This window comes from Callorhinchus milii, unplaced genomic scaffold (genome assembly GCF_018977255.1).
Source record: "Callorhinchus milii isolate IMCB2004 unplaced genomic scaffold, IMCB_Cmil_1.0 Scaffold15, whole genome shotgun sequence".
NCBI classification, from domain to species: domain Eukaryota; kingdom Metazoa; phylum Chordata; class Chondrichthyes; order Chimaeriformes; family Callorhinchidae; genus Callorhinchus; species Callorhinchus milii.
This window is the reverse complement of record NW_024704756.1, coordinates 9,768,564-9,795,722: the sequence shown is the minus strand read 5'-3', so window position 1 is coordinate 9,795,722 and position 27,159 is coordinate 9,768,564. Positions and strand designations below refer to the sequence as shown.

General features: G+C 36.8%; 1 protein-coding gene across 3 annotated transcripts in view; it reads left to right on the top strand.

Annotated features, from left to right (window-relative positions):
- klhl13 (kelch-like family member 13) overlaps nucleotides 1-27,159 on the top strand; it is a 62,729-nt gene that overhangs the window by 31,415 nt on the left and 4,155 nt on the right. The window contains exons 1-5 of one of the 3 annotated variants that reach the window (XM_007892334.2): nucleotides 1,654-1,733; nucleotides 17,230-17,371; nucleotides 18,829-18,961; nucleotides 19,688-19,884; nucleotides 20,985-21,780. In XM_007892334.2, coding sequence (XP_007890525.2) covers nucleotides 1,654-1,733; nucleotides 17,230-17,371; nucleotides 18,829-18,961; nucleotides 19,688-19,884; nucleotides 20,985-21,780 — 1,348 coding nt within the window. Of the gene's footprint in view, nucleotides 1-1,653; nucleotides 1,734-2,168; nucleotides 2,333-17,229; nucleotides 17,372-18,828; nucleotides 18,962-19,687; nucleotides 19,885-20,984; nucleotides 21,781-27,159 lie in introns of those variants that run through there. The other 2 variants (XM_007892308.2, XM_007892318.2) reach the window with 2 other exon arrangements.

Genomic DNA, 27,159 nt, shown 5'->3' with positions numbered 1-27,159 from the left:
AATTTTCTGAATTGTCTAAGAAAAGGACACAATGTTAGAACTGTTGCAATTCTTCACTTCAGAATTTTTAAAAACTTTTTATTACCTTTTATATTTCCAGTGTTTCAAATTGACAAACTATGATCATTAAGCAGAAGATGCAGTGGAATAGCAATTATCCACTATAGTTTTCTTGTTTACCTTCTGCTCTGCTTGGCTTCCAAAATAAAGAATTACTACATGGAGCACTATTGAAAAGGAGATTAAAGAAAAGTAAAAATCTGTTTACACGGGGAAATTCATCTACTACAAGATGGACAATGCTCTACTGGTTCTGCATTGATGATTGATTACCTGGACATTCTTAGTTGCTGTTGAGATGAAATGGCTTTCTACCTTCTGGAGACCAATGAAACGAGATAGAGCTTCTTGTTGACTACCTCTTAGTTAGCTCAACCTGGCCTGTAAGGAATTAGGCACTATATAATGCTTTTAGAAAATGTGTTCTGTGCAATTGCATCTTGTTCTCTTCTGATGCATAGTGTGTGAGATTTTAGAAATTCTACTGCTGATTTTTTTTCCCCTGAAAACTAAGTAAATGCTCTGAGACACTGCCCTACATGAAGAGCGCTATATAAATGCAAGTTATTGTTGTGAACGTTCACGTACTATAATAATCCTTGTATTTAAGAATAATCCTTGCACTTAATAATAATAATCCTTGCATTTGATATAGCGCTTTTCACGTCGGGAGGAAAGCGCTTCACAGAACACACTGTAAAGTGAATTGACTGTATATTTGTGGGCGAAACTATGGAACTTCAGTATGATAAGATGGTAATGTGAATTATTCACCAAAGGGGTGTTCCTCCTATTATGACAGATCATCAAGGATCCACCTTTGTAGTAGTATTCGGCTTTTTTTTAAAAGGCCTAAAGAATATGTAAAGATGAATTGATATGTGGCTTATAGATTTTCAAATGTGATGGAAAATATTTTGATCGTTTTGAATTCTTGGCGAGTCGAGGCTATCCGCAGAGTACCGTCTCCTTTAAAATCAAACAGCGAAATGTCAGTAATCATTTTTAAAAAAAAGGTCAGTAAAATATTTATTAATGTAGTGCCTTCCAAGCTCTTATTTAAGAAGACACATGCTCTTTTTTATCATTAAGTACTCTGTCAGTCAGCTCCTGGGATCACCCGCTCACCACACTACTGCAGAGTGGTCCCAGGTGGCCACCTGCTTGACCGACTGCTCCGCTAGAAACTCCAAGTGGTTTATGAGGTATTCGAGAGCTGTTGAATTGGACCGTTAATAGCACTGCTGATTGTGACTGCTGGAACATACTGCAAGCCCTGTTCCCCTGCAGAAGATGTGGAATGAGAGTCATGTAATACAGCATGTAGTAAAATGCTTGGGTATCGTGCTCGGCAAGCAGTATGTGGGAAACAAAAGCATACTGAGCAGCAGTCATTAGACGTGCATCCAGGACATTGCATCAAGTCAGATTTTTTGACATCTTGGACCCTGTATTATGGCTGAGGTGGACTGTTATAATGGATTTAGGCTTTTTCCATAATAGCATTGAAGCTATGTTTATCTGGAGCTTTTACAGGAGGAAATCGGGCTGCTGATTTTGTTCCCTGATGACTATTAACAGTGGCCCAAGGCTATGCTGAAATTTATATCCCATTTGTATTGTTGCAGCCCAAAAGAAGAATTTAAAGAGGATGACAAGTGCATTCTGAGTAGGTATGTTGGTGAGTCAGATATACCACATGATCCTTTTGTGTTTTTTTTGTACATGACTGATCAAATCTTACTGAAATAAAGGGTGTAAACTCTGAATAATTTACTGCTTCATTGCAGATCTTCTTACAGGTAGCATTGCTTCTGCATACCCTTATCTTACTGTAGCAGTGTGCTGGTAAACAAAGCTGTAATATGCTGCTTCAGAGAATCAGTCTGTGTGTTGCAGTCAGGGCTTTTTTCTAACAAGGTGGCACTATTGTTGAGCTAGGATGATAGAAGCACGTTATATGCTTCAGTCAGACAAAGGATTCAGGAAAGAAATGTCTTGCAGTCCTCTTCTGCTAAATACACCAATTGAAACATTAGCTTAAGAGCAGTGCCAGAATTATTCACGTGTTCTAAGCTGCAGCCACTGTGTACAGTCTGTCTGGTATGGAGCTCCTAGCTGGAAGTCTGTTACGGAAATGCTTCTCCCTGGTATCGTAGTATCTTTATAACAACATGCCATTGAAATGGAAAACGAGTAATCCCACTAACTGGAAATTCCCGGTTTCTGTGCTTAAACCATCTAGGACAACGACACTGACTCCAGCATACATGTAAGTTCATGAATATCATCTGGTTAAATTCCTGTTTGTTTTGTGTGTTGGTGCTCTGTAATGTAATATTCAGTAACATACTTTTTAGCCATAAGTAGTGGGTTGATGGTTTAGGACAGCCAGCTGGGATGTTATATTTTATCTACAATCCAGGAAGCATTGTATTTTTTTTGAGAGGGTTCTGCCTGTTTTTGTTGGTTGTTAAGGTTAGAATACCAGATCTAAATAATGCATTGTGCAGTGTTTTTTTTCCCCGGCATTTATGCAACGATGCCTTGTGCATTTCAGCACCATTGTTACCGATCCTCGATCCCTGCATTCCGTTTTTTTTCTATTTTACCGCTGTGTGCCACCAGGTGTCCTGGTTAAATTGTTAGCATTTTTATCTCCGCTTGTCCTCTTGGCATTTTGTACAGTGTGCCTTGGCACATGCATATGTGAAGAATCTTAAAGAGTTTTAGAGATTTGACAGTGCTTCCATTTTTCAGGTTTAAGTAAGGTCTACAGAGAGAAAAAAATAATGTGTCCTGGTGTTTGAGTGTGTCGAGGTTAAAAACAATTTTTTTCTGAAAAAACAAAAACAATCAAAAGCAAGAATATATGGAGATAAGGGTGATGTGGGGAAACCGATCAGTGTGAGGGAATACTTTGTGAAGACCAAGCCTTTCTCTTCTTTAACCTGGTTGCCGAGAACACTGATTTTGACAAATTATCATTTGTGAGCAAGCTTCTAGATGCCATTTTCAAATGTACAAAAATTTGTTGCCTGCTGTTTTTAATTTAAAAGTCCTGTAATTTGAGTCTTGTTGCTCTGCAATGCATGTTGTGTATGAACCTTTTTATTCTGCTTTTAAAAGATTAGCACGACTATGTAGGACAGTCTGATTTGTGCGTAGCAAATTGTAATATGAATTTGTTTTTGGTCCTTCCAAAACAAACAAGTTGCATTTAGATAGCGCCTTTCACATTGGGAGGACATGTCAAAGCGCCGGGCAGTTGAAGGTTTGCACCTGAGGTGGGGATTGTATTCGAGAGGGATGGGGCCAGTGGGGATGGGAAGATGACCGAAGGAAGGGGATCATGTAGTCTAATATATTACATAATATTAATGTAATTTTTAGTTTGGCTGAGGCACTCAAGATCGATTGCGAGTTGAATAGCAAGTCTATTACACATTTCTGACTCCCTAATCCTACCATATTTCCAGGGAACACTTCTCCGATGCTTGTCTTTTATTAATTCTGGATAGATACACGGTAACAAAATAATTTTCATTATGAAAGTAGTAGTTATGAAGTGTAATTCGTTTTGATGATTTATCGAGCATTTTAGGCTCAGAGTGAAATCCAGCAACTGCTCTTTACCATAATAAAATAGCCTATATGTTGTGAAAGAAAAGTTATATTTTCCCTAAACATTAATGCACATTACCGTCAGAAGGAAAGTGATGGGCTTAATGAATTTGTAAGGCAGTATTTACCCCACACTTGTAGAGGCATTAATTTCAGTTACCCCATTGTGTCAGTGTGCATATATTGTATGGTTTGCTCTTGAAAGTCCAATTGAGCTGTAATAAGAAGTAGAAAGATCTATAGTTAGAGTGTAGAAGGATAGGACTGAAAAGATCGCAGAAATCAAGCTGTGTCATGAGCTGCGACAATTTTTGCTTTTTTTAAGCAAACCTTTGTAGCAATGCCTTGTGAACTCAAACGTCCCTCTGGCTAGTCTTCCTTTTGTTCCTGGCTGATGTTTTCCTGCTTCCTCCCACCATCAGTTTTGCAGAGACAGGAAGCACTATTGGGCTGGGAATATCCTGGTATGCTCAGTGCCAAAGAGAACAGTTTTTAATTGGTGCTGAGGAGACGATGATGGATCACTTGACTTCTCTTCCATTCACTGCCTTGCTCTTTTGAGATTCTTGCATTGTTAACTGGGGGAGAGAGAGAGAGAGAGAGTCAGTGTGTAGATGGTACAGGCTCGGTTAATTAAGATCAGCATTAGAGAATTTGTTTTTTTTGAAATCTAGTGATTCTGTTGGCAAAGAAAACAAAAATTATTTGGTAGAAACTAGGATTCTTGAAAAATGATCGATTTCCACACTTCAGCACCTGTTATTATCTTGGCCTTGAATAAATTATTTGTTCCTCAATTCTAGTACATTAATTGGAATTTTCAGTAGTACCAGATCAGAGATGGATAAATATTTTTTCATTGTTACAAAATATAAACAAACATTCAACATGAAAATATTGGTATTAATATAAGTCTTGGCTGTTTTTTCCATTTTGGTGAACACATGGAATATTTTCAACTAATTATCTTCTTAAAAGAAGCACAATGTAGGAAGTACTTTGAATGATATTATTTCCATATTTTGGGTTTAAAGTGCAGCCTTAAATGATATGAAACACACTACACTATCTAAGGTGCTGGGCAGTTCAGGGTTTGCACAGAGCTGGGTGTGGGTATGAAGGGGTGGGGGATGAGTGGGGGGCAAAGAATGGCCGAAAACTTGGTCAAAAAGAAAGGTCTTGAGGTGGACCTTAAAGAGATCAGGATGGAGTCCTAGAGAGTGAGACCAGATATTTGGAAATCTAATCACCAATGGTGGTGCAAGTAGAGCGAGGGCTTCTGGGTGGCTGGGTTGGTAGGGTTTGAGGAGTTCGCAGTGGAAGGGTGGGGTTAGACCATGCAGGGATTTAAAGGTTAGAACTCAATCCTCTAAGGAATGGGGATGGTAGGTCCTACAAATCCCAGTGTATGAAAGTACACAATTTTTCTGGATAACTGTGCAGCTTGTGAAGGCAACAGGCAGGTAGTCTGGCAAGTAGAGTTGGCTTAATTCAGCCTGGACATGATGAATGTGTGGATTAAAGTCTTGGCAGTCCAGGGAGAGCTAGTGATGAAGATGTGCAATGTTATGGAAGTGGGGGGAAGCTGAACTGGGCAGAGCATGAATGCGAGGTCTCTCGATTGGGTGAAATCTAATTACTGAATTCTGTGGATATTTTTGCAGTGAATAGCCTGCTGCTTGATAATATTATTATTATAAGCATGTGCTCTTTTAAATCTTTTGCTCTGTTTATAACTGCTGTGCAGCAATATTCCTTGGAGGAGTGGAACAATATTGAGTGGACTTCTTCATTTGTACACATTACCCAAATGCTGAGTGAATTGTTCGGTATTAATTATTTCAGTGTTTTAAATGTGCCAGTTGCAAAACTGACTGTAGTGTTAAACATGGTCCTTTGGACTGTCAAAGTGTTTTAAGGAGCCAGTTCAGGTCAGAGTCTAAATCTGCAATATTTATACTGCAGTGGTGCAATCAATGTGCTGCCAAACAATCCTTCAAGGTGGTCACGGCAATAGAGTGTTTGGATGGATTATCAGCACTGTGTACAGAAGAGGAACAAATGCTGCCAATGTTTGTCAATTGAATTAGAAAGAACTACAGTGCAGTGAATGATATATTTTAGCTAAATTGTCTTTTAAAGTATTTCAAAAAAAANTTATTTACTGTGAAAATTGTGTGGTATAAAAGACTCCAAATGCAAACTTTTAAGAATGGATCCCAAAAATATGAATTTGCTCTTTTTCACTAAAAGAAAATCGAATGCTGCTTCTGCTTTTTAAGTGAGAAACCAAACCAAACTCATAGTGCAGGTCCCTTTGGAGCATTTGAGGGAGGTAAGGAGTGGTTGGGGGAGGTTAGGAGTGGTTGGGGGAGGTAAGGAGTGGTTGGGGGAGGTAAGGAGTGGTTGGGGGAGGTAAGTAGCTGAATGGACTTGAGGTCTTGGAAAGGAATCAGCTTGTTGGATTCAATTTTAACATACTGAATGTATAGAGAAGGGGAAAAGTATGTAGGACAACATATTTAGATCTTGCCATTTTGGAGTCTTTCCTGCACAAAAAATACTGTATTTCAATAATAGCAACGCAGTTACATTTATTAGTCCCTTTTATGTCGGGAGAATGTCCCAAAGGGCTGGAGTTGATTTAAGAAGTGTGCTCCATTGATTTAAATCTCTTTATTTCTGAATTGCTCTGTGAAGAATGGTGCTTTAATTCAGTTGTTTGTTGTATCCACTAATTAACTCTGGCAAAAAAGTAATTATTAAAATGAAATAAAATAGAAAAATCCAATTGGAGCCTTAAAACACAATAAGGCTTCTTTTTACAATGAGATTAATAGGTAATAGGGTGGGAGTTTCTCCCAGTATTCTGCCCAATAATCCCCCAAATAAAACTGGTCATTCACTTCATGACTGTTTATGGGACATTGCTGTCCTGTGCTCAAATAGGCCGCCTACAAAATGCACATTCACTGTATGTTATAGTATATCCCGTGAAGTGTTATCAGACATTCACCCAGTGTGAAAAGTGCTATAACAAATGCAAGAAATATGGAATGTAATATAATAAATGGAATGTGAAAAACAAAATTGTTGAAATCCATAATGCATCAGAGTACATTCATACCTACATCCATCCACTCCAGTGGTCAGGAGGTGTAGCAGAGAAAGTTAATTTCCAGTTTGCAGATGTTTTCTTACAGAACAGTTGCCTGCTGCTGTGTAACAGACCAGTGTTGTCAATTGCCAATGTATCCCAATAGCTATGACATTTCTGTTTTGATCCTCTCAAATGTTGTTTCATATAAACACCAAAACATTTGAAGCCAGATACTGCCTATCTTGCCTCAGATTGTTGGTTCAATGAATATTTTTGTTCTATTCTCTATTCTTAACTGACAAAATACCACTCAGCTGTCAAGCTGATTTCCCCCTTAACAACATCTGAGCCAATAACAAACAGTCCCTGCTCCCTGGGAAGAAATGAATCTGATCAACTGAAAAATACTTGCATTTGTCTATTCTGAATTTAAAAACAAAAAAAAATGCCAAGAAGAAAGTTATAATGCTACATTTCAATCTTCAAGTGAAAATATTATTTGAATGTGGCAACAAAAGTATTGACTTGGGAGCACACTTCTTATGGATTGCTTTATATGCAATGAATATTGTTGCCAAGAACTGGGGTACAGAACTTGCTTCTCAGCGACACAACAACAAGATTCCATTTATAGAGCGCCTTTCACGTCGGGAGGACGTCCCAAGGCGCTGGACAGTTGGGTTGGGACCCGAGCAGTGGGGAAGTGGTCAGGGTGAGGGGAGGGAAGGGAGGGAGCGAGGAGGGGGTAGAGAGTCGAGAGGGGAGCTGAAGGTATGGTCAAAGAGAATGGTCTTGAGACCGGCCTTGAAGGAGGAAAGGGAGGAGGCGGCGAAGGCACTGGGGGATGGAGTTCCAGAGCCTCGGGGCTGAGAGGCTGAAGGACCGGCCACCGATGGTAGGGTGGTTGGGGCGGCGGATGTGGACCAGACCGGAACCAGAGGAGCGGAGGGTACGGGCAGGTAGGTAGGGGGATAGTAGGTCGGAGAGGTAGGAGGGAGCAAGGCTGTGAATATAACAAGAAGATAAAGGGACATTCAGCACATTAAGGTCACTCTACCACTCCTATTGGTACTTGGGGAGCTTTTATATCAAAGGTTCATTGTTATGAACTTCAACCAATGCAATATTATTGTTCAAGAGATTTAGGTTTATAGTCCTTTCCATCCCCTTATACCTAAATTGTTCCTTGTGCTGCACTAAGTAATGACTTATTCCACAAGTAAGCAACCGTATGCTTAAACTTGGTTAGCTCAGAATTTCCTAATTTGGAAAGCATGCTTTACGATTCTGTTCAAAGCATATTCAGTTGATTGACTCCATTAATTGTTTTCTGTAATTTTGTACATGTTTCTATTAGGCTGATGTTGCAATAATAAAGTGGCATTGTTACCATCAATTGTTACCATGGATTTTCATTTTTAAGAAAAATTGACTCTTGCCTTCAAAATTGCATATGAACCTACGAGGTGGACTAAAATTGGTGAAGCCTTTGAAATCTAATTCTTAAAACAAGGTTTAGAATAGAAAGATGGATGAGGTTCGTTGGTGGAGTGAATTGTAGTACTAAACCCAAACCCTTGTTGACAAATGGCTAACTCTTCACAGACCAGAAATTGATCTTGGATCGTTCTAGGTTTGATTAGTTCATTACAGCCCCATTCAGTGTATTCATGCATAGAGCCATCCAGGGTATCAGCAAGCTTCATATGCATTCTTTTTACAGATGGATTCCTTTATTGCTTCAATTCATGTGGAAACAATCGGTGGAGAAAAGGAAGCTGTAGGAAGTACAGAGCTGTTAGATGGGCTGTGACATTGTTTGCAAATAAAAATAAAGAAAATACTGGCTCTGTAATAAAATGTTTCTATTTTGTTGCAAATAAGGGAGACTTGTATGCAGACATGACAATTTGTCTAAATGACTCATGCACCATATTTAACAATTAATATTCACAATATGGCCTCACCAATGTATTTATCTGTAGCCAGGAACTCTGCTCCCGGTTATGCATCTTTATTGACAATTTCCTACGACTCACAGATTGCATTGATGAATTGAACAGTCCTTAGCTGCTGAGGTATTGCTGTCTATCTGTATGTTTCAAATTTGGAAAACCTTTTATATATGAATCTTTTTTCTATATGACAAACCTTTTTACCATTCATAATAACAATACTTGCACTTGATATAGTGCCTTATCATGCCTTTGAGACGTCTTGAAATGCTTCACAGAATATACTGTAAGTGAATTGACTGTATATTTTATCGACGAAACATGGCAACAATTACATACAGCAGTTGGATTGAGTGAACAAATTATTATTTACTTAAGTTATTTAATTAGTGATTTTTTAGAAGTGATTATTAGCCCCATTGTTAAAGTTTCATTCATTTTGCATTTGTGAAAGCAATGAGATAAGGCTTCATTCAACATAGGTTGTTTAAGAATGGGTTTGATTTGAATTTTGTTGTTTGACCAACATGTTTTGCAATTTCAGCAGCTTTGATGCTGAAGTCCCTTTGACCTATTTCAACAATTAAAATCCTGAGAAAATATTAAATGTGCATGGTAGTGGACACAGAAAGGAATTTCGTTCTTGTTTTGTGTTCACCCCAAATCTGAACATTTATAATTTTTATATTTGATTACACATGAAGTACTGTATATGGTAAAGCTGAAATTCTGTAATAATTCCCTCCTTTTCAAGAGTCCAAGGAAGCCTGGATCCAAACAACAAACCTTTTGGAAATGTTGTGTCCCATCATTCTTGGTTTCTTTTTACTTTCCAAGTATGTTATAAGCTTTCTGTGTGCTTTCTATATCAATTAGAAAATTGTCAGCTTATTGAACTGTAGTTCGGTGGGGAAAGTCACAACTTTGTTTCAGCAAGACTGAAAATTAAACACCATAGAACCTGTGGCTGGCCCGTGGTGTCGGAATTTCTAAATAATATTAGTCTAATATTTTTCAGAAATGGACCAGTTGATGAGAAGAAAAACTGAATAATGAAACTTCCTGTACATGAATGTACATTATGGTGACCATACATTCATTGGCCCATGAGATCCATTCTTAATTGTGTGGAATGTCTCGGGCAATTGCTCTACAATATTGCATTGAAGCCTGATGCCAATGTTCATATTCATGTAATTTTCAGTACGCATCTTTGGATCAGAACAGGAAAGTCTGACTTTTTTTTCCTCTTATTTCCCCCAGTTCAAGGACAGAAAGACTATTTGTAGCACCAACAATGCTGCTAAACAGAAGTTACCTAGCCTAATAAATCAAACCTGAGACCTTTATTGTCTGTATGTCTCAATGCATTTTACTAACTGTGCCATTGGGAGCTACATTTATACTTCGATCAGACAGGCATATTTAACAAGGCCAATGTGTCAGAAATCTCAGTCAAATAACATTTTAAGCTTGTATACTTATTTAAAGACACCTCACTATAACTAAAGAGTGCAATGATGAAGTGGCCAAACTTGCGACTGGTTGCCCCTGAATTCCAAAATGGTAGCCACAGAAACCCTATTTTTACTTGCTGTAAGGATGCCCTCTTGAAAGATTTCACTGTCTTTCGGCAGAGCATTCTTCCAGCAACAGCGTTGCAGTATAAATTCAGCTTTTTCAATAAATCCTAATCTCTTCTGGGCTCATAAGCAAGATCCTGCAACACTTCACGCCAGCAATATTAAAAAAAGAGGTAGAACGTATTATTCAGAATCAGTCTGAAACTGATATGTCTGACTCCTCAGTCATCTCGGGACTTACTGCTGCATTTTACATTGAATGGACATTTTCTCTGCTTTGTTTCCACATCATAAGCAATCTAATTAGGGTGGAACTGTTTCACTAACAGAAGGTTGATCTTGAAAATTCATGCATCGTTTGCACTAAAAATTTAATCAGTTCATCTTAATCCCCACGGGAGCAGATTTCTGCAGTGAACATTTTCAGCCACGAGGCAAAGCTAAAAATGTGTATAATGAAGAAATACACTCAATTAAACCGCCCAGATGGGATGATCATATTGTCACATGGCTGGGACTTGGGGGAGGTGGAGCGTACTAGGCATTCAATCTATTGTTCTAGCAAATTAAATAGACACTGGAACAATGGTGCTAAACAGGTTCGGCCAAAAAGCTTTATTAGCGTTTCACTAAATGGCCTGGTAGCAAAAGCAGTAATACCAATGAAATAACTAATACTTGTGTAGCAGTTCTGGAAGCAAATGTGCTGCTTCTACGTTGCCATGTTAATAATCAGTCTACCCACTTGCTCACAAGAGTCTCTGACAGAGTAGCTAAAGATATGCATGATTGCTTTGCTGCTTTTATTCAGGCTCTGCAAGGTATTCAGCACCGAGGACACAGTCTGTTGTAGAGAATTGAATTAGCAAGTGTAGAGGGGGAGGAAACTCATCACACACCAAACAAAACAAAGAAAATCATACCAGCTCTGACTTGGTGCTGAAATGAGATGAAGAATCATTTTTTAACACTAAATCCATGTTTAGGTGATTTTCAGGCTGGTTGCCAGTCACTTCTGGGGACAGGTGAATTGGATCTTGCTTAACCTTTGTAAGAATTACTGCCCATCAACATGACTGAGAGCATGGTAGATCCACATCCTGACACTCTTTACAATGCTCCAAGCCACCTCACTGACTACTCAGACTTAATGAGGAATAATGCAATGTTCTGGACACTTGAAATAATTCTCATTAAAGCACTTTTTTAAAAAACAATAATTGTTAAGCCCCATGCTTATTCTAAGGTAATTACATTGTTAATGACAGTAGTTTTATTATTATGCACATTCATTTTACTGCCATCCGCATTCTCTGTGAAAAAAAAGCCTTATTGCTGGGGTATTTTACATTTAAAAAGACAAAATATCTGTTTCATAGTGGGAGGGATGAAAATACTTCAAGGTCTCTCTGGTTCTGTTGAACTGCAGGAAACAAAATAATGAAAACAAACTATTTATATAAAGGCAGGAAGTTGTTCCGCTTAATAAAACTAAACAAAGTGATTTTTTTTCAAAGTTTATTTCCAATTTTCCAATTTATGCCGAATTGTGATCACGCCTATGGTGCAAATGGCCACACCATGCACCCAGTACATTTTAAAAGCAGTTCTGAAATAATTATGAATTTTATTTCATTTTTACATGAAGTTGATATTTTCGAGATTATATGAGGCACTCAAAGTGCCTTTGGTCTTTCGGGTGCTTATTGTTTGAAACTGGGACGTGCCATCTGTAGACAGGTGTGATACAAATAGTTTTCGATCAGAAGCTGAAATGTAAAGTTAGGAGTTAAAGTGTCCATTTGCTGTGTGATGAGGGTATTTGGCTGATGCAGAGATTTTGTGATTAGTCATTCTCGCAATCCCAGCTCCATCGCTGTTCCTTTCTAATTGAAATTCAATGAAGTAGAAATGCTTGGAATATTACATCTAGCTTCAAAAGGGCTTCGCCAGTCAATGGAATGTCATGGAATCTCAGTTAGGTGTCATACCTGAACCATTTGTGTAATAATGAAGAAGATTGGATAAAACTTTAAATCCAAGTCTTCATTGGCTATACTGAAGATCTGTCCATTTTTAGTTGAAGTAAATGAGGTGATTTGGTTTGGGATAGGAATTCGACTTCATAGCTTTTCAATCAATTAGTAAAGTTACTGTGTCACCAGAGAAGCATTGGATAACCTGCTGAATAATGGTTGATTCATATGAACAGTGCATTCTTTAGTGCATTTGTGAAATGTGCATTTATATCACAGTTTCTTTACGAATCGGTTCTGAAATATTGCTTCAGGGACTGGGGTGTGTGGCACGATGTGGATTCTACGTGTGCACTTACTTTCAAATCTGAACTTTATTTCTGGCCACACCTTTCCTGAGAGGTTGGACAAGGATTATAGAAAAACGTAGCCTCTTTAGGTGTCTCTTGGATCTTCTGGAGGCAACAGCATTATCTGATCTATTTTGACAACCACTGAAATCAGGCATGAGGACCGTAAGGTAATTGTCTGTCTGGGCCAGTTGATGGTGAATAAAGTTCTCTAACAGTGTCAGGAATAATGCTGAGATATTTTTTGCATTTTATTCTGAAGGATTAAAAAAAATATTGGTTTGTTACTTTTCAGGCAAGGAGTCTATTTTCTTTATAGTAAAAATACAAGTTATTGATTATACACATATTTTCAATCCTAATCCCTTTTGTGATTCAGTTTTGTTACTTTATTTCTGAACTGTTTGAAAATAAATGTAAGTTTCCAGTAGACAGTGTGATTTGATTTTGATGCTTTCTGCTACCCCTCATAGTGAAATAATGCATCAACAATTTCATGAGGCAGGGTAATTGCGAATGTTTACTAATACAGTGGAGCAGGCAAATTGGATTTAGTTAAATCCCCTAGTCTACATACATGCACGTTTGCAGTTTGTTAGAGCATGTGACTAAGATTGCAATCCTTTGACCAAGAGTGCCTGGTTCTATACAGACCATATGTCAGATTATTTTCAGGGTGAGTGATTGGTGCATGTCTACTTAAATCATATCCTGATCCATCAGACCAAAGCTTATATGGAATATGTGCAATATTCAGTTTGAATGTTTTAGCTGTGAACTCGTGTTTAGCATTGTAACCATGTTTCAGTGTTTTTATTTGAGTTAATGTCTGCCCTTACTAATGCTGATGTTAACTTACTGCTGCTCTTTTAGCCATCATCAGAAAATTGATGGACAGGGGTATCATAGGGGCTAGCTCATAGGAAAGGATGTATACAGATATTTAAACTGTTTGGATATATTTAGTCTAGTCTCTCATGGTTTCGTTTTAGAATAGGTATGTACTGTAATTAATCAGGAAAAATAAATCAGTAAAATGTAATGCAAAGAGAGTTAGGTAAATCTATCTCATATTTCCACAGAAGTTTACAATGAAGAAGGTATTTAAATTTTCTGGCAAAATGCCAAACTGTAAAATTTTTATTCTAAGTAGGGAACTGGCTATGAAAATGGGTATTGATGGAACAGAAAGAGCCTCATTCAAAGACTTAGCTCCATGAATGGAAAGATTCTTCCTTTGGAAATTTGAACTAGGCCTTTCAAACGATGGGGTCATGCCTCCTCCTACATAGCAGAAGCCTGTCCCTCAGAAGGTTGGCCTCCTACTCTTTGCATTTTTTTAATAAAACAATTACAATCTGTTCATATAATAATAATGCTTGCATTTTATGCAGTACCTTACCTCAAAATGCTGACAGAAAGTTCTGATGCACTCTGTGAAATATGACACTGGACCTTTGGTAGTGGATTGGAGTGGCAGACTATGAGCTCAAAACCCAATAGACACATGTATTTGTTGAAAGAAGAAAATGGACTGTGTCCAGATAATTGTATGTTTAGCAACAAATCTATTCCCATTGATTGGAAGGGACATACATAACCAAGGGATAAGAGATTACCAGCTTGATGCCAATTTAAGAATTTTGGATTACCTTGCATTTGATATAGAACCTTATCACATCTTTGAGACGTCTCAAAGCACAGAGATTAGGTAAACCTGTCCAGAAACTGCTAATAAATCCTACTCGCAATTCATACATAGTATTAGAGGACAAGGTTCAAAATACAAAACTTCAAATTTGGATGTATGTAATGAATGATCCTCTGGAAAAGCTAACCTCCTAGCTTCTTTAAGATTTAAAATTATTTACTTTTCTTGACCTTGCTATATGGTGTATTTCAATGACATATAGAATCTAAAGGATACAAGTTTCAATTTTATATATTTAGCTTTTAAATTGTATTTTTCAGATTGAGCTCTGATCTCCGACTTTCTGATTTGTGGCTGTTTCATTAGATTTCTTTTCCCATTGAACGATTGAGTAAAGGTTTGCAAGATGCCTTACCATGCATTGATTATTTCTTATTTCTTACCTTTTTTTTATTAAAAATGTGTACTTTTTAAACCCATCTGAGGTGCCTTGCTGTTGTATTTCTATGAATTAATGTACATTTCCAATTTATGTGTCTGTAAATATGCTAATATAGTTCACTGCCATAAATTTGTTTGCTTTCAAGATACTGTTAAGAGTAGTATTTCATAGTCTTACCATTTTAGTGAGCAACTGCGAGGATATAGAGGTTGCTTTAGTTTATAATGCATTCACTGTAATTATAGTCTGCATAAGAATATCAAAGGAATATATGTCTAGTAGGTTCCACACTGCATAGCAAACGTCATCAAAATTCAGCAGGTGACATTTCCTACGCCTATCTAAATGATAATATATTTCCTTTGGGCTGCTCGGAATGGAGATGATAAAATGAACTCAGTAGGGTTTAAAATTCGTCAGCTACTGTCAAATTATTTTGGAGTAACCTACAAATGTTTTGTTAACAGCGAAATGTAACCATCAGAAGCAACTGTTTAAGATTATGTTGAGATCACACTGGCAACATTGATTGCGTTTTATTTCCTCCATATTCTGAATGCTTCCAGAGAAGCTTTATCTTAAATCTACCATGTTTAAATTAAATTATGTAAAACCAAATAGATTCTGACTTCCTTTCAGAAATCGATGGCGTTGAGTGTCTCTAAAGAGAAAAATTGCAGATGAAACAAAACTAGAAAATGCTGGACGTGTACAGCAGGTAGTTTAGCATCTGAAAGAGATAGCAGGTTAATGTTTTGTGTGGGATCCCTTATTCTTAATATCCCAGTCACAACTGTAGCTTTTTATAAAGTTGTGAATAGGCCAGTGTAGTGTCAACCAGCTATCAATCCAATATGCATTCATTGAATTATAGCATGTGAATTTGTGCATGTCATTCCCACATTACTGTACCATTGGAGAGGTACGAAACTTAACCACAAATAAGCCAGTCTAAATCGGCAGCACTTTTCACTTTGTTAACTTGGTACATAAATAAACATTTTTGATAAAAACGCTACTCTATCTCTCATCCTCGTACTGCCTCTCCTCCTTCACAAAATGCATTGTGAGAAGAAATACATGAGTGCAGCTACATTGCAAGAAGAAAAAAAACTACTGCTTTTTTATGGAATGTTGTTCCGGAGCTGTGGCTTATTTTTTCAAAAAATAACTTACATGTCAAAATAACCTCACAACTTCCACATATCGCTCGTAATGCATTGCAGCAAAGAGCTCGTGGCTCACAACACTTGGAGAGAATTTTCTTTCTGAGTGATTTAATTTACATAGGTTTATTGGTGAAAACTGCCACAACTGTGATTGGATATCTGTGTTATACAGCCCATGCTGTACACAGAATTTTAATTTTGAAATTAAATTACGACCGCCACATGCCTTCTCTTTAAACCATCGGAGTTGGTGCATATTTAGTTATAAACATAGAGTATTTTTAAGCAAAAGAAAAAAAATACAATTTATGAATAAACATGGTATTAATGAACTTCACAGCATGCAGAAACTGTCAAACAATTATTCTGATCAAAGTCACAACAAGGGGCACATAAAATCGTGTATTCTCTGCCTGTTCTTTGTTGCTTACACCGACTACAACCCAAAGCGAGTGATGTTATGAAGCACTCTTAATTCCTGTGGAAGTTTGCAGATCCCTGAGTTAATATAAACGTCCATTTAAAACTAAGTGAAATGGTAATTTTGATACTTCTCCGTCTTCATCCTTACCAGGAGTCTTGTGGGTAGGCACTGTGTATATATAAATTGTATTTATTTCTTAAAACGGGGACTTGTGCTAATCCTAATGATGCATTTCAGCAACTTCTGACCCTAGCCCTGGAGGACAGAGCAGTCCAAGTGCTGAAAAAGACTTGTAGAATAAGAGGGTCAGGAGGAGGAGTATAGTTTTTTCCACTGTTACCAAAAACGTAAATCTTAATCTGTTTCATGAATTTTGACAGCTTTCCTCAGATGAATCTGATTTCTTATACCCAGTTACTGTAGAGTTAAGATTTTTTCCCCTATTGAAGGTTTTTGAGTTGTGGGTTTGTAAAATACTGGATGAGGCAATATTTTCTCCATATACTGCAGCACCCCTTGAGTCATTACAAAATGGTTTACACTTCTTCAAAAGCAAGAGTCTAGTCATATACTTGAATTTACCCAATTTTTTGATGATGTATTCCATTTTCAGTAGAGTATTCAATTTCAGCACTTGTGAGTGTTTTTTTNAGCTGATCACACAGAAGTGCTGTGATATCAGTCAATTGACCCAGTGCTGTTTCTCTGCAGTTTGAGCAATTGAAGCTGATGTGAGTTTTTTTGTATTGATTTTAAGGACCTTTTTTTTTAGTACATCTCGCTTTTAGCGAAAGTGTTATGCTGTTAAATGGATATCAAATTAGATAGTTACAATCTGTGTACTAAAGGAAAAATGTTTTGAGTGACGGTTGTTCCCCCTTGTCTATTGCTGCAGATCGTTGGTTGAAGACGAAGATCCTCATTTGAAAGTGTCCTTGGCAAGTGGCGACATGGGAGTGACAGCCCATTTGCAGTCTTCAAAGACCGGCAGCACTCGTTTTTTCACTAGCAATACCCACAGTTCCACAGTGCTACAGGTACAAAATATGTTCCAAGTTAGGATCAATGACATCTTATTTGTCTTTGAAACTCTCTACCCCCTCCTCGCTCCCTTCCCTCCCCTCCCCCTGACCATTTCCCTGGTTCTGACCCAATTGTCCAGCGCCTTAGGACGTCCTCCCGACGTGAAAGGCGCTCTTTTAATGGAATCTTGTTGTTGTTATTGTTGAAACGCTGCAGTCTAACGTGCGGTATTTGTTAACAAAGTTTTTAATAAGAAATGTGTAATTAAAAACTTACCAATGACATGAAAATGTGCTTAAGAAATCTGTTAAACACCACAAATTAGAACCTACTGTGTGTCTTTCTACATCTTAGTCTTTTGTGTGTTATAATTACTCATTAGTTATCTGCATTGACTAGTTGATATAACCTCTACTTGACTAATCACTAGACAATGGCTCAGAAGAAAAGTGTATGAAATTGTTGAAGCACACAATCAATGAATACTCATATTTTCAAGACTTAGAAATCTTAGAAAATAATGATGTCTTAGCACCTATCTTACACCATGTTCTTGCACAAATAGTGTATGCATTGTCATTTCTTGAATCTTGCTCTTTGGGTCTTGCACTCCAGAACCTTTTAAGTTTTTGGCTCAATAAGAGTTACAGTAAAACTGCAAGCTGGTTTTCTATACAATATTGATTATGTCTCATAATGCCCTGTGGCCTATTTTAATGTTAACCCTAGCTTTTGAAGCTTAAGGGAATAAATACATTTAATGGTGATGTGGGAAAAATCGCTTTTCGAATAGCTTTCAATCAGGTTTGTTAAAATGTACATTAATGGCAGGTTATTATCAAGTGACCAAATCTGTGAATATTAAAAGGAACACTCCCCCTAACAATGATTTCCTGCCTGTTAACTGGCAGTGTATGTATGAGTGAAAGTTGATGAATACAGGCAAATTTTATTTAAAAAGAATACTAACAATGTCAAAATTATATTATAATTGTCATATTAATATGACGATTACAATATATTATAATCTCTATATTAATTGTCATAATGCGGGTTGCCATTTTCTACTTGACTTTTTTTTATATAGTTGTTCAGAAACCAATTTTTTGCTTAGCCTTTAAAACTATTCTTTGGTACTATACCTGGAACTGGTTTGATGGCCTCCTTCTGTTTTTCTATATTCCTGTTCTGCGTTTCATCTTTACCACGACAAAAAATGTTTTATTTCCCTGTTCCTTTTGAGAGGTGGAGGAACAGTTGAGATTTTGCTCCTAATCTAGGAGTTGTAATTAACTATGGTTTTCCAAAATCCAGTTGCATTTTCAGTTTCATGAAGATTTAACATTTTCCAAAAGTTGCACTAAATTTTGTGATAATTTTTCATTTTTGCAAGTGTTTTAAAATGGTTGTTATATGTGACAGGCACAATAATAACTTACTGCATGGTCATTTAAAATATCTGATTTTGTAGGGGTTCGACCAGCTTCGAATCGAAGGCTTACTTTGTGATGTTACCTTGGTGCCAGGTGACGGAGATGAAGTATTTCCTGTCCATAGGGCTATGATGGCATCAGCTAGTGACTACTTCAAGGCTATGTTCACAGGTAAGATCCAAAATTCTCATAGCTACTCTTATTCTTCTGGCCGCTGTTATGAAACACAAGGAGTGCTGCAAAAATGTAACACTGAAATTGTTTTGTAGAACCCTGTAAATGGCTTATGTAATCATCTCTAACTACAAATGTTGCAGTATGTAATGCTTTCTTTGTTGCGAGAAGGAAAAATTAGGTAATTTTAAAGCTGATCTTAATTTATTTAATTTTCATAATGTGTAACATTGTTGTAATGCATTGCATTTCTAAATAAATCTTTTTAGTATTTTAGTCAATTCTGAAGATAGTTTTACATGGAGTATCAGAATTGTTGTACAATGAATATAATGCATGTTTTGTGTATTAAAAGCTATAAAATCTCATGAATTTTCAGACCTATATTTGTGCTGAAAATTATGGGCAGAAGGAATAGCTTTGTACAGCAATCGGTGTATTGCCAACAAATTATATCTTGATTGGTAATGGACAGAATATAATTATGGCTATTTTATTAGTTATGTCTTTCTTAATGCAAACTTAAACATTCAGAATTCTTTAATAGTTCAACTTTGTTAAAAAGATAATGAAGCCATCTTTAAAATGTGGTCATTCCCAGCATTGAAATTGACTAGAAAATCTTTATCTAAATCATTTGTCGTTTCTTTTTTGAGTAATAAAAACAACCATACCGTTCCCAAATGGATACCGTTTAAAACGACTTTCTTTCATGTGAACAAGGTGGAATGAAGGAACAGGACCTAATGTGTATTAAACTGCATGGAGTGAACCGAATAGGGCTTAAGAAAATCATTGACTTCATTTACACTGCAAAACTCTCCTTGAACATGGACAACCTTCAGGACACCTTGGAAGCTGCCAGCTTTTTGCAGATCTTACCTGTTTTGGACTTCTGCAAAGTATTTCTCATATCTGGGGTAAGATTTCAAAGCAATATTTGCATAATAAAACAACTTCAATATTAAATGTAATCAGATGTATAGTTCAGTAAAACAGACTCTCATTAACACAGTGGTTTTGGTCCATAAAATCAGACCCATTTGTTGTAAAAATGGTGCCTGGTCAGGTTGCCAGACAACAACAATTTGCATTTATATCGTGCCCTTCATTCGTCTCGGAGTGCTTTTTGGCGTTACAAAACTGCGCTGTCCACACGTGCAGCAAACTAGACGGACAGCGTCCTCCTTTGCCAGTGCACTACATGCCAGTAGCCAGCCAGTCAGTCATTCAGTGCTGGAAGCCGGAAGTGTACCACATGTCGAGTGTACTATGGGTCCACAGTGTGTACACATGAACTTTTTTTAAATATACATATAAATATATATATATAAACACACACACATTGTATATGAAGTAGGGTATCTCAGGGTCCAACAGAATGGGATCTTTAACAAAAACAAAAGTCGCTGGGAACACTCAGCAGGTCAGGCAGCATCTATGGAGAAAGGAAAGTGAATCAGCATTTTGGGTCCACGACCCTTGGTCAGAATGGGATCTTTGTTGAGCTTTGTGCAGCGAACATTGTTCAAATGTTTGCTGGATTTGCACCAGACTTTCTTAAATTAGTAGTAAGAAGATGGCTCGATAATGGTTATTTGTCTTTTACTGTCAGAGTGTTTTTTGCAGGCACCAGCACTCTGTCAGTCAGTTTTTGCCAAGCGAGATATATATCCAGTTCAAAATCTTCACTGCATGTACCAATTTTTTGTAAAAAAGTAAATTGAAATGCTGTGAATTTTTTTTATATAGAGCCACATAACCTCATTTTGTTATTTCTGGTTTTGTAACGTCAAAGGCTGAAATTATTTTTGAGCTGCTTAAAATGAACAATTTTATTTGCTCTATAATCAACAATCCTGTGTGGTCGAATGTGATAGAGATATCTATTTTTAGAAAGATGATTAGGCAGAGTATATTCTATAGCAGCATTTGGGCAAAAGCAACAGTTAACCCAATAAAATAAACAGTCAAATCTTTAAATATTACATCAAAAATTCACTTTTTTTATATCTTCTAGGTTTCGCTTGACAACTGTGTCGAGGTAGGACGCATTGCCAATACATACAACTTGACAGAAGTTGATAAATATGTAAATAATTTCATACTGAAGATTTTCCCTGCATTGTTAAGTACTGGTGAATTTGTGAAGCTCCCCTTTGAGCGACTTGCCTTTGTGCTTTCAAGCAACAGTCTGAAAAACTGCACTGAACTTGAACTTTTTAAGTCTGCTTGCCGTTGGTTGAGGTATGAGGACTCGCGAATGGATTTTGCCTCGAAGTTAATGAAGAACATTAGGTTTCCACTGATGTCACCACAGGAACTAATTAATCATGTTCAGACTGTGGACTTCATGAGAACGGACAATGTCTGTGTCAACCTGCTACTGGAAGCTAGTAATTATCAGATGATGCCCTACATGCAGCCTGTAATGCAGTCCGAGAGAACCTGTATTCGTTCAGATAATACGCATTTAGTAACTTTGGGCGGGGTGTTAAGGCAACAGTTGGTGGTGAGCAAAGAACTAAGATTATATGATGAAAAGGCTCACGAATGGAAAGCACTTGCTCCAATGGATGCTCCAAGGTACCAACACGGTATTGCAGTGATTGGAAACTTCCTATATGTTGTAGGTGGGCAGAGCAATTACGATACGAAAGGAAAGACGGCTGTTGACACAGTGTTCAGATATGACCCTCGGTATAACAAATGGATGCAAGTAGCATCTTTAAATGAAAAGCGTACGTTCTTCCACCTAAGTGCTCTGAAAGGACATCTTTATGCTGTTGGTGGTAGAAACGCAGCAGGGGAATTGGGTAGGTATATTTTTTTATTTATGAAGATCTTAAACTAACTTTTTCTGAACTAATTACACAGGGTATTCTAGTTGAATGTGATAATATGTCTCTAGTATCTATTATTGCCCTTTTAAGTCATCCTTTGAGTAATGGTTATGAAAACATTTAACTGCTCATACATGTTTGGATGCAACCATAGAATCCTAGCAAGAGCTTTAGCTAACAAGAAGCAGAATGTGACAGCTGGATTGGAAGGTATGACAGAGGTAATATATAATAATATAAAATAATCCTTGCATTTGATATAGCACCTTATCACTTTTTCGAGACATCTCAAAGCGCTTCACAGATAATACTGTAAAGTAAATTGACCCTATATTTTTGTGGTATTTTCAGTGCTCAGCCGAGGAAGCCAAAAATAGCTAACACAATGTTTTGCTGCCAGCTGGGTGTTGATTGTAAACTGGATAGAAAATAAAACCAGTCAGATTGTCAGTTAATGAAGCTGACCACAATTTTATTCTGTAGATTTAAATAGTCAATTAATCGTATCCAAACTTTTAACTTATTTTATTTACTGTACAGGCTAGTAACAAAAGTTGTATTCTAGATGTAGATTGTCTAAGCTGTGGGTTTGAGCTCCCAGAGGATACTTTGTCAGTACTGGGGAACACTACATTTGTTCCTGCAGGTTCCATCTGCATGTCTTCAGTTGGGCGCTAAAGATTTTACAACACTATTTCAGAAGAAACTTATATTCCTCCTGGTCTTCATTGTAAAACAGCCTAACAGACCAGTGTGCATTTTTAATCATATTTATGACCATGAGATATTTTGAGCTTCAGTTAGCATTCTACAAAATGCCTCAAGGCTGTTGGGATAGGCAAGGGAAAGTTGGGCAGAAACCATTTTCCCCGCGTAGCAGTCCTGCTGAAATGTGCACAAGTAGGTCAGCCGAGGACAAGATTAGGCTTGGTTGCAATGGTGCTTCAATTCAGGAAGGCTGTCAACACTCTGTGCCAAGTCTAACGTGTGATTAATGGCAAATTTAGATGAGGTACCAAAAGACAACTATCACCTATTGGATAAATCACAGATTTGTGAATTCAAATGCATTAGTTCTCGGGTTTTATTGAGAAAATCTATCAAAGGTCCTTCACTGAAATTTAAGAAACTTAATATGAAGAATAGTCTTTGTGAAATACTGCATTCTGTTCAAGATAAAATAAATGCTTGTATTGAGTTGCATTATTTGGTATACCATATAGAATATAGAAGATATGAGCTGGTAAGCCACAGTATTAAGTGCCAAAACTCAAGTGTCATTGTATCATGAAACCTGTCTGGATCAACAGTTTGATCTAATATTGTTGACAACATAGCTATGATTTACTTAGGTGACATTGTGCATGCAGCACTTAGATATCCCATTAATTAACTCAGTCCCTTCTGACTTTGAATAGATTCTGGATGTTCTTACACCTTTACCACAAATAGTGCATAGGTTTGTGTCATTATTTTACTAATATGAATGATGCCATTTCAGGACTAGAAGTGCTTTGTCTTGTATGGGATCTAATACTTCTGCCCACAAAATATACAGTCAATTCACTTAACAATATATTTTGTGAAGCTCTTTGAGACGTCTCGAAGACGTGATAAGGCGCTATATCAAATGCAAGGATTATTATTATTAATACACCACAATTTCTAGCAGGATTCTGTAATTCTTTAGTTTTCTCAGAAGGGCTTTAGAAACTCAAATGGCATGAGTATTGTATTTTTTTATGGTCATTCAAGTAAACATAGCAAATCATTGTTTAATCCAAAGCTATTACTTATTGTCGTTTATGTAAAAGACTTTTGATACGGTATTTAAATAGATATAAAACTTGAAATTACTACAGAAACCTGACGCAAAGACAACTTAAATAACATGGTGTGTAGTAATTGGGATTTCTAATGGTGTAGAGCGCAATTTGTATATATACTGTAGGACTGGAACTTGTCTACTCTAAATTGTTGAATTGCATTGAATCGACCTGCATATGATTAAACCGGGTTAGTGAATTAATGTGTTTCTCCAATTAAATATTTTAAAGTGTGCTGAGGCTTTATGTTGCAAATTGAAAATGAACGCCAACAAATCAGCTGGGTGTGCATTCTTCTCTTATTTGTTTTTATTCCCTGTCTTTGGAACCTATTATTCCTACTCTCCTGATGTACCATGCCAAGGTTGAGTTTAATTACAGAAATAATTGATTCAGATTTAAAAATAGTGGCACATTCATTAGCTCAGTTCAGTTGCCAACGAATCTATACACGAGTAATTCACGTAAGCAGTTCTATGTAAAAGCTGCTTTCTCTGCAGGATATATTTTTTCAAGACCATGTATTATGACTAACACAGCTCGACATTAAGGGACAAAATATTCATCCATCCAAGCTGGATATATTTAAATATCTGGTGACTAATAAAGCTGCTGTATCCCACTGATGACAAATTAATAGTTTGATGTGGAAAAAAAAGTCTTTTCAAAACATGGTTTTGTATGATCTTAGTTTTCAGTAGAAGGAACCCATTTCCCCTGCAGGTATGGAATATGGAATATATTTTTCTTGTTATTTTCCAGAATCAAATTATTATATTTTATAGGTGTCGCCTTATTTTGAACGAATTCAGGCAGTTCAGTCATTTTGGGGCAATATGAAACATGGTAGATTCCATTAGATTCTGATGCACTTTGCTGTGTTACTGTAGGTTCCATTACTTATGTAATCTGCATTGATTTTTTAGGCATTGCATTGCTGTCTATATTAGAGAGTTACTACTTTAAGGCTAAGTTTCAAGTAAATCCAGAACCTATAGTTTAAAAAAACATAATTTTAGCTTCCAGTTTGTTTTTTGTTGCAAAACAAACTTTTCTGTGATTCTTTTCGAAAAATAAAACTCATTTCATGGCTGGCTAACTGCCAGCTTTTCACAAAAATCTCCCCATGACCAATGATTTGAACTTGACTATCTTGCTGTGAGTTCCAACACAGTGAGCTCTTGATCTTGTGAGTTATTGCAAACAGCTGTCAAGTGGACACAAGGTTATGTCTTAGAGGGAAACTGAGTAAATCAGTGTACCACTTTGCAAGTTTGGCTAGACATTTTATATCAAGATATTTTAATAATTGGTTTCTTACATAATGAAGAATGTATTGGGGACAGTTGTGTTGGGGGGGGAGGGGTGGGATGGTGGGTACACAAAAAGGAAGACAACAGCTTGTTTTAAGCAGTGTTTGTTTTTTAGATAATCCATAGACATTTGTCCAATTAAATATTACAACCAATTTCTAGTAGTTCACTTTACTGAAATATTACCTGGGTGTTGAATGCCTATTTTGAAATAAGCCTTCAATAATTGCTTCGGTGCTATTCTGACCATATTCTGACAGACTTAATACTAGCCATCTGAAATAGCAAATGCTTTTTAATGGATTTTTTTGCAAAGCCTTGGAGAGTGTTCATTTTTATGCGTCATGTGTTTTGTTACATTTAAGATTTTCACAGTGGATCTGGGAGCCATTTTATTGTTAATTACTACAAAATAGCTCTGTGATCTTATAAAGTTATTTGGCACTAAGTAAATATACAGTACCTGTAATTTCAGAACTTGTCATTTTGTATGGAGCAGTAATATAATTTTAAATGACATCCATGCACTGCTTGCACAGAATAGCAATTAGTATAGGCTAGTTTGATGTAAGTGTAACAGATACTGTAATGCACCAATGACATTTAATGTAAAACTACTGTACAATAAAAGCCCTTTCTGTTATATGGAAATGGGTCACCAACAATCTGGTGTTAGATGTTTGAAATGGATGTCTAACCCTTTTATTCTCCAAGTATAATTCTCTAGGTGCAGTCCTAGGAATCCTATTAGGATTTATTGTCAAGAATTTTATTGAAGCAATATAATCAGTCACAGCAATCATTCTTTAATAGTAGCATTTTTAAAATATTAATTATAAATATTCATGAGGCATTAATTCTTTTTTTCCTCATTGGGTTGTTCAATTTACAAATGGAAGAATAGAAGACTTAAATACTTCTGTCTTTCTCAACGAGGATCTTCAAATAATTCCATTTAACAGAATGCCAAGCTGCATGTGTTAACAAAATTCTTGAATGTCTTACCCATTTATCAACAACAACAACTTGCACTTGTATAGCGCCCTCCACACAGGGCAGCGCCTCAGAGATCTTATCAAAATACTTTCTGTAAATCAAATCATTCCATTCAACAACATTAACTTTCTTTGACCAAATTGTTTTTATTTGCACTCCATTTAGAGTATATTTCAGAAGAAAAAAGGGATGGGGGTCAGTCAGTACAGCATTTACTTTTTATGGATGTATTAGCTGAAGAGGACAATTGAGAGGAATTGAGAAATGAACCATTGGAGTCGCTGGACAGCTTCCTTTTGTACTTTGGTTATGGTCTTTTAGTATTGTATTGTGGAGTCCTATAGCTCAGTGGTTAGAGCAGTCACCTTGCAAGCCAGACACCTGGGTTCAATTCCAGGCAGGGCGAAACCCTGGGCAAGTTTACTTACTCCACCCCTAATAATAATCCCTCCAAAAAACAAAAAAANCAATAAATTGGTCATTTTCAATCCACAACTGTTGTGGGACACTGCTGTGCGCAATTGGCTGCCACGTTTCGCCCACAAATATACAGTCAATTCACTTTACAGTATATTCTGTGAAGTGCTTTGAGAAGACGTGAAAAAGCGCTGTATCAAATGCAAGGATTATTATTATTATTACTGCTTTCCTATGGCGAATTATCATTATGTTCACATGCAATCCAACACAATCATTTGTGATCCCACACAACATACTGTGCTGCAGACTATCAATTTTGTTAGGGCAAATTTGGGAGCATAAATTCTGATACATTTGCTGGTTACCTATGGAATTTTGTTAATTCCACCGAATTTCCTCTCTTCACCATGTAATTTTTAGAAAAAAACTGATCTTATAGGTGCTGTCCTTCGGATGAGGTGTTAAACTGACGTCCTAAACTAAGGTCTCTTTATGTGGATGTTAAGGTGCCCACACTCTATTCAAAAGGTATCCTGGCTAACACTCCCCAGATAACATTGATCATTTACTTCATGACTTTTTCTGGGATATTGCTATGTACAAATTGGCCATCACCTTTTATGTGTCACTGAAAAGGATTATCCTCATTTAAAGCTTTTAGGTTACTGCATATAAAGTTTATCACAGTGTCCGATAAAGACTCGGACTTGGGTCATGATGTTTATAATAATAATAATAATCCTTGCATTTGATATAGCGCTTTTCACGTCGGGAGGACGTCCCAAAGCGCTTCACAG